This window comes from Bos grunniens, chromosome 10, assembly GCF_055505025.1.
Source record: "Bos grunniens cultivar Pamir isolate PY7600 chromosome 10, Bosgru_T2T1.0, whole genome shotgun sequence".
Lineage (NCBI taxonomy): Eukaryota > Metazoa > Chordata > Mammalia > Artiodactyla > Bovidae > Bos > Bos grunniens.
This window is the reverse complement of record NC_141174.1, coordinates 81374705-81389968: the sequence shown is the minus strand read 5'-3', so window position 1 is coordinate 81389968 and position 15264 is coordinate 81374705. Positions and strand designations below refer to the sequence as shown.

General features: G+C 54.2%; 2 protein-coding genes across 9 annotated transcripts; both read right to left on the bottom strand.

The window, feature by feature from the left end:
- Positions 1-2: 2 nt before the first annotated feature.
- On the bottom strand, positions 3-6582 carry REC8 (REC8 meiotic recombination protein). Of its 3 annotated transcripts, XM_086322490.1 has the most exons (19): positions 5169-6582; positions 5000-5068; positions 4747-4889; positions 4587-4662; positions 4382-4502; positions 3600-3684; positions 3201-3271; positions 2884-2977; positions 2706-2778; positions 2552-2628; positions 2345-2397; positions 1882-2028; positions 1511-1577; positions 1263-1423; positions 1065-1113; positions 742-808; positions 504-635; positions 323-429; positions 3-216 (listed from the first exon to the last, which is right to left on the bottom strand). In XM_086322490.1, exons 1-19 carry the CDS (start codon positions 5222-5224, stop codon positions 125-127), a joined length of 1740 nt encoding a protein of 579 aa, XP_086178616.1. In that variant the 5' UTR covers positions 5225-6582; the 3' UTR covers positions 3-124. The 3 variants fall into 3 exon arrangements, with proteins under 3 accessions (XP_086178616.1, XP_086178615.1, XP_086178614.1); XM_086322489.1 differs by having other exon boundaries at positions 323-635; XM_086322488.1 differs by having other exon boundaries at positions 2706-2977; positions 4587-4889; positions 5169-5787.
- A 3768-nt stretch (positions 6583-10350) lies between these two features.
- Positions 10351-15257, bottom strand: IRF9 (interferon regulatory factor 9). Of its 6 annotated transcripts, none has more exons than XM_086322523.1 (10): positions 15186-15257; positions 14258-14438; positions 13800-13983; positions 13418-13548; positions 13212-13329; positions 13037-13108; positions 12510-12654; positions 11857-12198; positions 10908-11023; positions 10351-10780 (listed from the first exon to the last, which is right to left on the bottom strand). In XM_086322523.1, the coding sequence occupies exons 7-10, from the start codon at positions 12604-12606 to the stop codon at positions 10610-10612; spliced, it is 726 nt and encodes a 241-aa protein (XP_086178649.1). In that variant the 5' UTR covers positions 12607-12654; positions 13037-13108; positions 13212-13329; positions 13418-13548; positions 13800-13983; positions 14258-14438; positions 15186-15257; the 3' UTR covers positions 10351-10609. The 6 variants fall into 6 exon arrangements, with proteins under 6 accessions (XP_086178649.1, XP_086178651.1, XP_086178650.1 ...); XM_086322525.1 differs by having other exon boundaries at positions 14302-14438; XM_086322524.1 differs by lacking the exon at positions 15186-15257 and adding an exon at positions 14617-14838.
- Positions 15258-15264: the final 7 nt, after the last annotated feature.

Below are 15264 nucleotides of genomic sequence, written 5' to 3'. Positions count from 1 at the left end.
TCTGTAATAAAGGCATTTATTTTCTTCTTGAACGGTAGCTCTAGGAGCAGGAAGGACAGAGATACACGTTCAGAAGGACACAGTGTAATGTAGTTGGTTGCCTGGCAGCTTTGTAAATTGGCTCTTAACTGTCGTGGAATCGGGGCCCTGGCTGGATCAGGAGGCGCCCATATGGCTCTTCTTGTTTCACACGAAGGATCTGCTGTGCGGCAAGCACTGGTCAACAGAGGAGGAGGGGGCGGTCAGAGGAGTCGCTACCACAGCCTCTGGCCCGTGTGTCCGCTCCCCACCCTCCGCGTGGGCGCACACGCTCCTCACTCACCCAGGAGCAGGTAGAAGACGCGGGCGGCCATCCTGCGGGGGCTGAGAGGTGGCACCAGGCTGCTGAAGTCGGGCTCCCTGTCGGCCTGCAGCTCCCGCGCCACTGCCCTGTGGTTAAGAACCAAGAACCGTCAGGTGAGGCCGCAGCCCGGCCACCCGTGGAGGGACGTCCTTCCTGGTACCTGTGCACAGCCTCCAGCGAGAGCAGCTCGGGCTCTGGGGGCAGCTCCACGGGCAGCTCCACGGGCACCTCTGGGAGCTCAGGCACCACAGGCAGCACAGGGGCCTCTGGCTGCTCCGCCTCCACCCAGGCCCTAGAAGAACACACGAGTTGGGCGGAGCAGGGGAGGAGGCAGCGGTGACAGGCCCGTCCCACTGCTTGCCCCTCCTGGCCAGGGCTGCGGGCAGGCTGCTGCTCACCACCGCTCTTCCGGGGGCACGAGGCTGATGCGGGTCTTCTCCTCCTCAGCTACTTCCAGGGAGAGCTCTGTCAGGGAAAGGGGAGTGTCTTGAGCTTATCTGTGTGCATCTGAGCAGTCAGGATTTGGGGTCACCTGGCTCAACTGGGTGCCACAGTGGGCAGTGACTTGCTAACGGCACTTGGCAGGGAGGGGAATGAAGATAATCAGTCTGTGAGTCCTTATGTTAAATGCACTGACAAGAACTGTCAGCAGTTGAGGCTCCACTTTCCCGGGACAGTGGTTAGAGTGGTGGTTTCCGTTGCCCCTTCTCCAGGTACTTACCAGAAGATACCATGAGGGGCCCACTGGGCTCCTGGGCCTCCCTCAGGACCTGGGGATGAAAGAAAGAGAGCTAAGGCCCCAAGCATCGCACCTGGGGCAGGGGTAAGGCAGGCCTGTTGGCTCATGTGGGCAGAAGGCGGCCTGTGGGACTTTAGTCAGAGCAGACGGGGCTCCAGGAAGGACTGAGGGGGCCGCTACCTCAATATCGCTCGGAGTCTCAGCCTTTCTCCTTTCCTCCTCAGCCGCTGCCTCCCTCTCAGCCTCTTCTAGCTCCTCAGGCAGCCTTCGCCTTAGTGCCCTTGGAGGTGGCTGGGCACAGTGGGTCCAGAAAGCCAGCAGTTCTGGGGGTAGCCAGCCAGCTGAGGAGAGGGGCAGCAGGGAGGGGGTTGAGGTGTGAGGAATAGGGGTGTGGAGGATCCCCTACACCAGCTCCCATCACTCCTCACAGTAAGTCGGGTTTCGGAACAGCTCCACAGGGGTCCTGATCATCCTCTCAGGAGGCTGGACCATTGGCTGTGTGCAGAGAAGGCCAGAAAACCAGTTAGGAAGGAGCTGTGGCCCTTCACCTGTAATGCCTCGTTCCAAGGCCTCTGGCCTTCCAGCTCTTCCAGGCTCGTGCACCTGCCTGCTCTGCTGATTGTTAAAATGATTTTTCAATTGATGCCCTTGGATGTGCTAGGTAGGGTCATGAAGTGCTGCATGGGCAGCTCCCCAACCCATGCGTTTTGGGGACTGTTCTCAAGATTCCCCCAGGAGTTTAGATGGCCCAGCATGCACCTGCCTCCCTCCATCCCTCCAGAGGCTGGGGTGTACTCACACACTCCCTGCAGTGGGCTCTGGTTTGCAGTTGTTCCTGGAATTCCTTCCGGGAGATCTGAGTCTCTTCGTCCCAGAATAACAACTGGCGGCGGCGACGGCGAGCTGGTGGGCCCCTGGGAGGTGGGGGGACTGGGGGCCTCCTCCACTGAATGGGGAGGGGAGGTGGGGGCAAGGCTACCCATTACTCTTTTTCCTGAGGTCCTGGTGGACTGTAAATAGGCCCCACACTCCCAATCCCTAGAGGTGCCCTGGTGAAGGGCTTGGGTGGGGACTCGGGGGGTGCAGCCCCCACTGTATGAGGTTCCCATCTGGGAAGTTTAGGCTGGATAAAATGGGGTGTGGACCAGGCTACCTTGTACAAACTTGGACAAAGGCCTGTGGAAGCCAGCAGGGGCCTTGAGGAAACTGAAAATGGGTGAGGAGCTCTGGCAGAGGAGGCAGTGTGGAGGGGCACCACTCACCTCAGGGCTGACTGGGATGGGTGGCGGACGCAGCTCCAGCGGGGGTGTCACCTCTGCAACAACAGTCTAGGTCCACACCTTTTGCCCTCAAAGCCACCCAGGTGAGAAGCTAGAGGGTCCTCCCTTCAGCAAGTTGGGTTACAGGGCATTGTCTGCAGCAGCTGTGCCAGGACCCCCAGGAAGGACCCTGGTTTAGTGGGTACTCACCGGGAAGTGGGACCTCCGGCTTCAGCTCCTCTGGGGCCAGGACCTCCCTGGGAAGTGGCTCTGCTGCCTCCTCCACCCTGAGGGGAAATGGGCAAGAGGATGAAAACACCCTCCCAGCGCTGACCCCTACCTGGCCCGGGGCTCCTGCCCTTACCCTACAAGAGCTAAAGGCGAGGGCGGGGGTACTGTGATCTCCCGCTCTGGGGCCCAGGGCTCCTCTTTTAATTCTGTGAAGAGAGGATCAAGCTTAGGACACAGAAGAGATGTGAACATTGCCCGGCCCAGATGGCCAGTGCCTGGGGTCTGACCGTCCACTGCCAGGCGGGTCCTACCTAGCCGACGTTCCTCTAACAAGATGGCTTCATCCTCCTCAGCAATCAGCAGGTCCAATTCTCGGCGGCTGACTTCTGGGAGGTCCAGTTCACCCTGTCAGGAGAGGTGACAATTTCATTTCTGTCTGAGAGACATGCCACAGGGCCAGGCCAGGCCAGGCTGAGGAAGCCTATGGGTACTCAGGCATCGAGGGAAGGGGTAGAGAAATGGAGGCAAGAAGGCAGGACTCTGGAGGCAGAAGGAGCGGGTACAGGGGGCCTGGGCCATCAGACGCAGGACTCAGGCCTTGGACTCTGTGTGCAGGGGGACAGCTCACCTCGATCCGCAGCATACGTATGGGCTCCGCCTCCTGGATCGTGATGGCTTCGGGGGTGACCCGAATCCTTTCTGGAGGGGGAGGGAAGTCACACAGCCTCTGTTTCTTTTCAAGTCCCCACACCCATGTACGTAAGGCAAAAACGGACTCTAGAGTCAAGCCAACCTGGGTTCTAGTCAGGCCCTGGCCAGTCACTGGCAGTCTGACCCAAGGCATATTGCTTAACTACTATGGACTTCACTTTCCTCGTCTGTAAAATGGGCATAATAATTCCAATCTTGTAAGAATCTTGTAGTGCCCCTCCCAAGGCCTTGCTCCTGAAAGAAGCTCAAAAACAGTTATTTCTTCGGCCCTTGGGCGCTCCTCTGTCTCTCACCAGAAAGAAGGGTCTCTGCTCACCTGGCTTCCGAGGCTCTACGGGGACTTCAGGAGGGATCTCTTCAGGAACTTTCTCTGGGGTCACAGCCTCTAGAAGGTGTCGAACCTTTGGGAAGGGATGGGAACAAAAGACGGGATTCAGCTTCAGTGCCCTGCTCCCCCACTTTTACAACCTTATTCAGACAATGGACAGTGACACCCCTTTATGCCTAATCCTGTGGCACTAACAGCAGCATGCAGGCTGAACCCACTCACCATCCAGCTCCCCTTCCATTCCTGCCCCCGCCCAATCATCTAGCCTGGGTCACTTTGTGAAAGAAGTACTGCATCCTGGGGTCAAGTGTTGTCAGGGACAGAGGAAACAAAAGATCCTTGACCTTGAGGATATTGTCTAGTGGGGAGATAAGTTTGTGTATGACCCCAGCAAAAGCCAGCACAAAGAATGCTGTGCTGCTGAAACTAGCACAACGCTGTAAATCAACTGCACTTCAATAAAAGCTGGTCTAAGCTGTAGGGGTGTTAGGAGTGGATGGACAAGGACATGGAAAACCCAGTGCCGAGGGACACTGAGGGCCTGGAGGAATGGTGTGAAGACAAAGCTGCCTCTAGGTTGGTCCTGAATAGGTAAGTGTAGCAGGCTTGTCTGGATAGGCCCACCATGACAGCTGCCCTGCACTGACTCCTGTGGGGCAGAGCTGGAGCAGGCTACCCCCCAACCCTGGTGCTGGACCGGCACAGAAATAGCATGCCCCTCTGCACTGTCAGCTCATCAGTCTGAGCTGTCCGAGGGGGAGGAGACCTACCTGAGGGATATCAAAGGGATCAGGCAGCATGGGAGCCACAGACATCATCCCAAAAAAGGGGTCTGGAGCATCTTCCAGAGTCTCCATCCTGGCCAGGTGGTCAGGCAGCAGCAGGCTGGGTCTGAGGGAGACCGTGGGCTGTCAAGGACTGAGGCCAAGTTCCCTTCCAAAGACCGGGTGGTCCCAGCCCCAGGGATGCACTCACAGTTCAGTCTCCACCATATCAATGCGGATCTGCAGCTGTGCCCGGTGCAGGCGCTCCAGGATATGCTGGATGTCTTCTGTGGTGAGGGAGGGCAAGCTACAGTGCCCGCCCAGGGGAGGACCACTCGGCACTGCCCTACATCCAAGCCTTCCAGCCTTACCTACAAGGTACTGGCATTGTTGAGAGTAGACCCGGATGACGCCAATCTGGAGCTGCGCTGAGAGGTAGAGCGAGAAGCGGGGCCGCGGTGCACCCGGCAGCGGGGGCTGAACTCGCACCAGCACGTAATTGAGGATTTCCTCGCTGGGGGAACAATGCCCGCCATCACTGCTGCACCAAAGACCTACAGCCTTGCCCAGCCCAGTCCATCTGCTAACCCACCCCAGCCCTGGGCCACTCTTTATGGACCTTACCAGGTCTTCACCACATTCACGTTCAGGTATTCGCGCTTCACCAACCGGCAGCCTCGCGTCGCTGCCAGCCTGGAAGAAGAATGAGGGGTGTAGAGGGAGGGGGAGCCCTCAGGTTGGGACCCCTGGGTGTCCCTCCCAGAGCACCTACCCTGGCCGGGCCCGCCCTTACCAGATGGTGGCGAAGCAGCCGGTGTGGCGCTGAAGCACATTGGGATAATAGAACATGGTCCCTCCAGGGTTTCACCCTCGTCTACACCACTTCCGTTCAGATGTCAATCCAAATTCTTCAGGGTACAAAATTTCCCAAACCGTTGGAGAGAAGGATGTGGACAAGTAGCGTGGCAGGTGGACCCAGAATGCCAAATAAAGGAACCGATGAACTATGTATGGGTGGATAAATGATTAAGGGGATAAGTAAATGGAGACACAGACTGGATATACGTCAGCCCTGAGCCAGTCTGCACACCACGTGGGTGCTTCGAACTTAACGGGAGCCTTGCAGATTGGGTTCCAGGTTGGAGATGCCAAGATTCGCGAAGGAAGAGGGTCCGAGCTACAGCCCAGGCCCGGTCCGAAGGAGAACGGGTGTCCTCTGCAGATAGGCCCGGCAGCTGACTGTTGCGCAGCTTCGGCCGCCGCCGGTCCGCTCCTGCAGCCTAGATCCCGCCGCGGGGAGCGCGTGCTCTGGTGCTTTGCACTTTGCTCCTCATTAGATGGCGCGGTCTCCAGAGCAGCCAATGGGGAACAGGGTCAACTTGGGGGCGCTCGTTCGGGGCGCTAAGTAGTCTAGTCCAAGGCAACAGGGGGCTCCCGAGGCAGGCAGCGAACCAATGGGACGAACCCTGCAGGCGGTGGGGGGAGGTTGGAGGGATTGTGAGGTGTCTGGACCAATGGGCTCTCATCCTCGCCCGGGTAACAGAGGTTCCTCAGAGGTGCTTCCCCGTGGACCAATGAGTGGGGAGGAGACTCCGAGCACCGAGCCTGGTAACAAGGGTGCTTCAACTAGCAGAGGAGGTTGCGTCATGACAAGGGCAATCGCCAGGCCCTGTTTAGGGCGCCTGACTTGCAGTTAGACCTAAGCCTTTTTCCGAATCCCACGGAGCAGCAAGTGGTTGGTCTACTTTTGTGCCCAGCTTAAGGCCTATGGTGAACGGGTGTGAGGTGGCCTTGGAGCCACCACAGGTCGATGGGGAAGAAAGATCTCACAAGCAGTGAGGGACTTGCCAAGTCACTTCCTAAACTTGAACAGCTTAGGTTGTAGGCATTCCTCTCCTGGCTGTTTCCCAGGTGTGAATGTTCTCCTGGCTGAGACCTTAGTTTTGTTGGATGTAGGGCGTATTTATCAGCATAGCAAAAGCTGTTTGTCTCAAACAACTGTTTATGTGCTATAAATTGTGTGGCTGTAGTTGCAAATATTCCTTTCCTCATGCCTCCTGCATAGTCATTTGTTTGGTCTAGAGTGCACTTTTCACCCTTGACTCCAGGGCGTGCTTCTGTCTCTAAGACTCAGCTTTTCACACCATACACAAAAATAAACTCAAAGTGGCTTAAAGACTTAAATAAGACATGACACCATAAAACTCCTAGAAGAGAAGAGAGGCAAAACATTGTCAGATATAAATTGGAGCAATATTTTCTTAGATCAGTCTTCTAAGGCAAAAGAAATTAAACTCCAAAATAAATGGAACCTAATGGAACTTAGAAGCTTCTGAATAGCAAAGGAAACCATAAACAAAAGGGGAAAAGCCTACAGAATGGGGGAAAATATTTGCAAATGATGTGACTAACCCAGGCGTAATTTCCAAAGTATACAACAGCTCATACAATTCAGTATCAGAAAAACAAACAATCCAATCAAAAAAATGGGCAAAAGGGGACTTCCCCGGTGGTCCAGTGGTCAGGGTACACGCATTCCATCCTTGCTCTGGAAAGATCCCACATGCTGTGGAGCATCTAAGCCCATGCGCCACAACTACTGAGCCCACGCGCCACTACTGAGCCGACGAGCCCTAGAACCATGCCCTGCAACAAGAGAAGTCACTGCACCGAGAAGCCCATGCACTGTAAAGAGTAGCTCCCCGCTCACTGCAACTAGAGAAAGCCTATTCGCAGCAATAAGGCCCAGCACAGCCAAAAAAAAAAATACAAATTTAAAAATATTTTTTAAGTGGGCAGATCTAAATAGACATTTCTCTAAAGAAGATATACTGATGGCTAACAGGCACATAAAAATATGCTCAACATTATTAGAGAAACGCACATCAAAACCACCGTGAAGTATCACCTTACATCAATCAGAATGGCCATAACTGAAAAGTCTACAAATAATAAGTGCTGGAGAAGGTGTAGAGTATAGGGAACCCTCCTACACTATTGGTGGGAATGTAAATTGGTGCAGCCATAGTGGAAAACAGTATGGTGATTAAAACTAAAAATAGTTACCATATGATCCAGCAATCCCACTCCTAAGCATATTTCCAAAAAAGACAAAAAGTTTAATTTGAAAAGACACATACCTCAATGTTCATAGCATTATTTTCAATAGGCAAGACATGGAAGCAATCTAAGTGTCCATCAACAGATGAAGATGTGGGGTATATATTTATATATATACACATATACAATGGAATATATTACTCAGCCATAAAAAAGAATGAAAAATGCCTTTTGCAGCAACATGGATGGACCTAGAAATTATCTAAGTGAAGTAAAAAAAATACAATGATATGCTATCACTTATATGTGGAACCTAAAAAAGAATACAAATGAACTTATTTACAAAACAGGAATAGACTCACAGACATAGAAAACAAACTTATGGTTACCAAAGAGAGAAGGGGAGGAAGGGATGAGTTAGGATTGTGGGATTAACAGATACACACCACTATATTTAAAAGAAACAAGGACCTACTGTATAACAGAACTATATTCAGTATCTTGCAATAATCTATAGTGGAAAAAGAATCTGAAAAAAATGTACATAACCTTGTTTAGTACTTTTGAAACTAAAACAATAATCAACTGTAGTTCAATTAAAAAAAAAAAAAAACAACACCTCAGCTCTTATTAGAGCCAAACTAACCCTATTTTATTTTGCTCCTTCAATCCAGGGGCTCTTAAGATTGGGGTCTTGGGGAAAAAAAAAAAAGATTGGGGTCTTGTTTTTTCCTTTAGTGCCTGAAACTTAGCAAATATTTGTCAAATGAATGTACAATTGCCCTAAATTTACAACCACTGAATATTAAGGGTGAATGGGATTCCAAAATCTAGTCCAAGACTTGCCTTCATGGTGAGAAAAGAGAGGCCCATACAGACTGTTTCTGCCAGACCACACGGCTCTGCAGTGGCAGCCTGGTTGGGAACTCAACTCTTTTGAATTCCAGTGTTCCCAATCCTTCCATGGTGCCTGGCTAAACTGGTTTCTTCATGATACTTACAAATTGTTTTGATCATATATTGTTGCCAATGTTCCTAAGGGTTCACACTGGGGCACACATATGATAAAGTTGGGGGCATCTGCCTTTAAGGCACTTATAACCTAGTTTAAGAGATAAGGGATACAGTAATTCGTTCATTCATTTAACAAATATTTATTAAATGCCTACCATGTATCAGGCAGTCCTCCAGGCACTGGGGGTGTAGCAATGAACAAAATAAGTCCCTGTTCTCAAGGAATAGGAAAGGAGTGATGATAATCAAATAGACAAACAGAAATGTATGAGGTCATAATCTGTGCTGTGAAGAAAAATGAGGCAGCGTAACAGAATAGAGGAGTGAGGGGTGCTATTTGGGTCAGGTGCTCAGGGAAGCTCTCTGAAGAGAAGGGGGGCAAGTCAAAGTGCTTACCTGAAAGAAGAGTGTTTTTGACAAAAAAAAAAAAAAACTTAACAAGAAGCAATGAGGTCCTGAGGCAGAAATGTGTTTGGCAGGTTCAAGGAGCCTAGAGCAAAGTGACTAAGGAGAAGTATGGCAAGAGGTGAGGTTAGAAAGGTGGATAGGAGTCACATCCCCTTGGAGGCCAAGGAGAGGATTTGGGCTCCTCCCTGAGTGAACAGAAAACTATTGGAGAGCTTTGAGCAGAGGAGTGACGCGATGAGATTTATGTGTTAAGAGGATCTCTTCTGTGTTGAGAATGGACTGATGGTGAACAAGAGTAGAAGCAGAAAAGATGTGGAAGGAAGCAGAAAGAAGAGGTGTGGGAGATAACTGGTTGAACAATCAGTCTTAGCGAGGGAAGCAGAGGCCAGATTCTGGAGAGAATTCTGAAAGGGATGCTAGAACCAGCTGATGGGTTGGAGGTGGGGTATGACAGAACAGGAAGTAAAGGGCCTGTGCCCCTGCGCACTCAGCACCCGACTTCCTCACTGCCTATGCAGGGCCTGTCTCGGGAGGGACAAGGAAGGTCCAAGGAGGCAGGAAGGCGCCAAAGCAGCGCTGACATTTGTCAGGTGAGACAGTAAGGACTTCCTCAAGAAGCCAGACGTCTGTCTAGACTTAATGATGTAGCTGAACCACTCAAAGCTTATATAAGTGGCATCACAGGAAGGAGCTGGTTTGGGAGGTTCCTTCTCTGTCCATCTGGTGTCCTGTATGGGGAGGGGGGAGCTGGAGGCTATGGCAGTTTGGTAAGTGGTGAACTAGTTTGGTGAAGGTGAACGTCCAGAGAGGTAGGAGGCCCGCTGGCAAGTCGTCCTTGGGAAGAACTTCCAATTTGGGAGCAAGATAAACACAAAGTAAGAGAGGTGTTGGTGGATTTGGGCCCCTGGGATCCCCACAAACACAGTGCTGCTGACGGGGCAGTCTAGGTTAGGCTGTTTGTCGTGGGGCTCTGGCGGAGCAAGGAGACCAGCATGGGAGCACCCTTCAGTGAGGGTGACAGTGCCCCAGACCCTGGGAGAGAGGCTCCAGGACCTGATCCGCCTCGGGCACGGGAGGCTCAACCCCTCATCCCTCTGATGTCCTCCCATGCCAGGCCCCAGGGCCTCGAGCTCATGGTTTCAGGTCTGTTCATTGAGGCTTCCAGGTAGGAGTTCAACCCTGGGCTGAATCAGAGGCCTCTAGCCACGGGCTGTGGACACTGGACTTTCCCATGAGAGAAGGTGGCTTGGAGCCCTTCTTGGTGGCTGACCCCAACCCTCCCTCCAGTCCTGGTTGCCCAGAGGACACAGAGAGCTGGGCCCAGAACCCACAGAGCCTGGACAACTCCCTCACCAGAACCTGTGGGTGGAGGAGGGGAGAGGGGCCCAGAGACACCAGCAGTAAGAAACCCTGGGAACCCTGCTCTCAGGTGACATCTCCATCATCTCCCTGTGATCCCGCTGCCTTCTTCTCTCAATGAATCCGATGCGGAGTCCTTTTTCAGTAACATTTTATTTTAAATCCTTAGTGAAGATCTAAGACAAAAATATAAAGTGCTAGGTTTTAGGGTTGGGGGCAGAGGGAAAGGCCCACTGCGTTCACACCATTTGGACTTGCCCTGTTCAGTTCCTCAGAGATGAAAGACGGTTTATCTCAAAATTGGGAAAAAAAAAGTCATTCTTGAGTTTCCCACCAATCAGTGTCCATGAGGAGTTGAGGGACAAAGTCATCACAGACCACCAATGAGAACGCTCACTGTGGGAGGCAGGTTGACAGCAAGGAGGCTGAGGCTGTCTCAAAGAAGACGGGCGGGATAGAGAGGAGAGGAGGCACCGGGTCCTGCAGGCTCTGCAGCAGAGACAGGGTGGCCGCCTGCTCCTCTGGGGTCTCCTTCAGCATACGTCGGGCAAAGGCCTGCTCCATCTGTGCGGAGAGGTGGGAGAGGGGTCCCTGAGCACCACAGGGCCAGATGCTATACCCCGGGCCTTCTTCCCCAGGATGCCTTCTCTGGAACATACCACCCCCGCGCAGGCAGGCTCTGCTGACTCACCTGCACCGCAATCAGACTCTGTGAGGTGTGGCTGGGGTCAGGGTTCTCCTCCCAGAAGTTCAGTGTCACTTGAAACTTGGGTGGGGGCCCCAGGCCCTGGAAGTACCTGGCCAAGTCTGAGAGAGAAAAGGCCAGGAGTTGGAAGAAAGAGAAGACAGAAGGCCCCAGGCAGGGAGGGACGAAGGAGGAACCCATAAGGGAGGAAGAGGGGTGGTGATGGGGCCACTCGGAGGCCAAGGCTAGAGCAGGAGCCGGGGGTGGTGGGACCGCTGTCTCGTGCTAGGAGCTAAACTGCTACTCACCTGAGGACAACAGGGAAAGGGCCCCTTTAGGGGTAGCCGATCGTCACACACCCTGAAACCCCTCTGCTGGGGGAGCTCAGGGTCCGCTTGGCAGCAGCCCTGGCTGCTGACACAGCCATGCCACACCTTGGTTGCCTGTTCACTCCCTTCCACACTCACGCTCTGCATCCCCTATATTCCTGGCCCCAGTCCCAAGGTCCCGTTGAGAGCTGAATGGAGGCAGGAAGTAGAATTCTCAGCATGGTTGGGAGAGGGGGAACCCCAGGGCAGCTCGAGCAGTGGGTGAGAACATGTGACATGCACAGCTCTCACAAGTGTGGATGGTTGTTGTGCGAGTGTGTCTGGCGGGGGAGAGGGGTGTGGTGCAAAGCACACCTTCTTGTAATTACTGTACGCTCCCATGTGGTGGCGCTCCTGAGATGCAATATTATGGTGGTGAGCTCCACCTGGGCCTCACCTTCTGTGGCCTTGGCCCAGGAAGGAGGGCTGCCAGGGCTGAGCCCTGGGATGTGCACCACACAAGTGCAGGGGCCAGGCCTGGACTGTGCTGGGGGATTGGCTGGAGGGAGCACAGGGTGACGGCCGGCCTACAGGTGGGGAGTGGAGGTGGGGGAAGGGGCTCAGGTGCTTGGCTGGAGCAGCCTCACCTCTGCAGAAGTAGCTGGTTCTGAAGAGCTCCACGCACTCGTTGGTGGGCAGCAGGTGCGGACCCGGGCCAGGTGGCATCTGGGGCGCGTTCCAGGAGATGGGAATGGGGCAGAGGCGCTGCACAAAGAGGCCCCGGGAGTTGCTGGCCAGCAGGACCCCTCTCTGGAGCTGGTTCAGCAGACGGTGGGCGGGCTCGCGTGGGTCGGGTTTGGGAAAGATCACCTGCTCCATGCTGCACTGGGAGCTTGAGGGCTCAGCCACGAGGCGGCAGTCCAGGCTCTGCACCTGGGCCTCACCCACCACACGCCCGTTGTAGATGAAGGTGAGCAGCAGAGAGTAGTCTGCAGACAGAGAAAGGCCAGCTGCACCAGTGCCCTCCAGGGGGCCCACTAACTGGCAGGAAGTTCTGGAGAAATGAAGAGGGACACCTTGCGAATCCAATATCCTCATTTTGCTGGTGAGGAAGGTGGGCCTCACAGAGACCAAATGAGGGCTGGTAAGCACCAGGCAGGCTGCGAGGCGGGGGCAGCAGCTGTACCTTCTGAGGACAGAGAAGACCCTTGCCTTTCCTCTCCTCATCCCCCAAACCTCAGCAGCCGGGGGCGGGGCAGGGGGCGGGCGGGTCTTCCACTCATGCTTTCCCAGCCCTTACGTATGGGTCTGACTCTCTGCAACTCCATGGACTGTAGCCTGCCAGGCTCCTCTGTCCATGGGATTTTCCAGGCAAGAATACTGGAGTGGGTTGCCATTTTCTTCTCCAGGGCATCTTCCCGATCCAGGGATCAAACCCAGGTCTCCTGCATTCCAGGCAGATTCTTTACCACTACACCATGGGAATTCCCTGGCTCCCAGCACTCAGGAGAGGAGCTAATACATAGGTTTCCACTGAGGCCTTAATGCTCAGGGTCTTACAGTTTACAAGAGGGTCCCTGAGATCAGGCCTCTACTTAACCCACAGAATCAACATCTCAAAGTGGATTTCCAGGTTAGAGAATGTGTAGGGGGTATTTTTGAGAAGTGAGCTGTGTGGAGTCTGGAATCTGGCAGGCATGCTGCCTAGAAACCAGTGCCTCTGGGTCAGGGAGCCTGCTGCAAGCCCTGACAGATTAGATAACACATGCATGGCCTTAGGACGATGAAGGGAGACAGGGACAGGGGTGAGTCAGAAACGCCAAGTACCTGAATCTGGAGGGGGCAGAACCTCCAGGGACAGCAGTTCTCCCTGGAAAAGAGCCTCAGCTGTGTCCCTACCTGGAAGGGAGGCAGAGGTACTGGTCATTCAGAGTGGACCGGGGAGTCCAAGGGCCATAGGGTGTGGTGTGGAGGATGACAAAAAAGGCAGGGCACTCAGTACCTTCCTGAGGCTCAGGGCTGTTGCTGCTGCTGCTTCCGCTGCTGCTGCTGCTGCTACTGCTGCTTCCGGTGCTCCCAAAGTCTAAACGGCCAGCTCCCCCATTGGTCTCCACCATCTCCTGCAGACACAGTTCCTGTGGTTGGCCCACCTCGCCCCCAGTCACTGCTCTGCCCTCAGACCCATCCGGTTCCCTCCCCAGCTCTCACATTCTGAGGGGGCTCCTGGAGCAACGAGGGGCTGAGTATGCAGTTCTTTGCGGTAACTTCTTCCTCTTTCTTCTCAGAGGATGCAGAACTGTGGGGTCGCTTTGATGGTAATTTCTGGGTCCCTGATTGAGCTGTGGAACGTTGAGAGGGAGGCAAACGTCAGAGCCTTAAGTGGGCACAGAAGGAAGGGGAAAGACAGGAGGCAGTGAAAGCACTGGCAGGACTGGGCAGGGAACCTCCTTCCCAAGGACAGGGCAGATCTCTGAGCCAGGGGCCTGGAGGGAGGCCCACCACCCTCCTGGGAGGCGCAGAACTCCATCCTTCCCCCACACTCCACCCCCAGCTGCTGATTTTAAGAGTGGTGGGGCACAGGGACACCCACCGGGGACAGTTCCTGGTGGCAGCAGTCGGTACACCTTGTAGGGCTCAGCGCCATCCCTGTGGCCGATCTCAGGAACCTCCTCAAATTCACAACTTTTGTTGAGAGCACAGCGCAAACGAGTCTTCCAGATGGCAGGGCCTTCCGAGCTCCCCTCCCTGTACTTCCCCTTGTATATCGCCCAGGCCTAGAAGACAGCAGCAGTAAAGAAGAGATCGCTGGTAATGGACCACTGACCCGCCTGGCTTCATGGATGTACAGCCTGAGCGCTCGCACAGAAGGGCTCGAGCTAGGTTTATGCTCAGTTGTTGCCACCGCGAGATCCTTGCTGAGTTTTGCCTTTCCATCTTGCGTGGGGCTGGTCCTACCCTCCAATCGCCCGTTTATCTGTCACCCTACAGGGTGACAGTGCCAGCGTGTGCTCCACCCCTCCCTCCGAGAGGCCAGTTTCCAGGCTTCACCTTGAAGAAGGCGGCATCCTGGTCCTCCCGGAAGTCCTGCTTGCCTGCGTGCTTCCAGGGGATCCGGAACATGGTCTTGGCCGCATCCTCCCAGCACACTCCTGGGAACTGCCCGCTCTCCACTTGCTCCACCACCCAGTTCCGGAGCTTTCGGGTGCAGCGCGTCCTGCCTGATGCCATCCTGGGGATAAGAGCAACAGAAGTGTCAGGGGAACTGACACTTTGGGAAGAGTGAGACCCTGGCCCTTGGGGTTGGCTTCTGGCCAGGGCCCCTGGAGATCCCATTTATATTTTGCCTCCAGACGTATCTCAAAATTCTAAGGCTGAATTGTTTCATTTCTGCCATCACTAGCAAGTACCAAAAATGCTTTCTTTTTAACATCCCAAGCTGTGACGTCTGGAGGGAAATCCTAGGCATTGGTCTTGATATTTTTCAGGAATCTACTGTTTGGAAGAGAATTCCCCTGGTGTCCTGCTCCAGGTGAGATGTCCTGTCTAGATCCCCAGTGTTTACAGTAGCTGCTTCTGAACCCTCTTCACCCACCACCCACAACTCCTTTGATGTTTCCCAAACTTCCTCTGTGCTTGTCCCAGGAGCAGGTTGGGCAGGGAGCTGGGGGCTGGGGCAGAGCTGGGGCGGAAGTGGGCAGGGCCAGAAGGCAAGAAAACAATCAGGAGATGGGGGCTATCTTCTTCCCCAAACAGCCCCATAGCAGGTCCACCTGCCCTTGGCCTGTAGGGCTTGGGACACTGGCCCCGGATCAGTCTTTCACTCAGGCCAAACTTCTAGCTCCCTAGCTCACAGGCCTTCTGCTCTCTATCCCTCAGTCTAGCAGAGGCGTCCCCAGAAGCCCCTACCACCACCTCCAGTCTGGCCGGGCTTTCCAAACCTAGGCCCAAGCTGATACCCATTTTTGGTTAATCTTACCTGAGCTGCTGTGCAGGCAGTTCCAGGTCTCAGCCGACCTCAGCTCAGCCCAGCTCAGCTCAGCTCCCAGCTGGGCAGC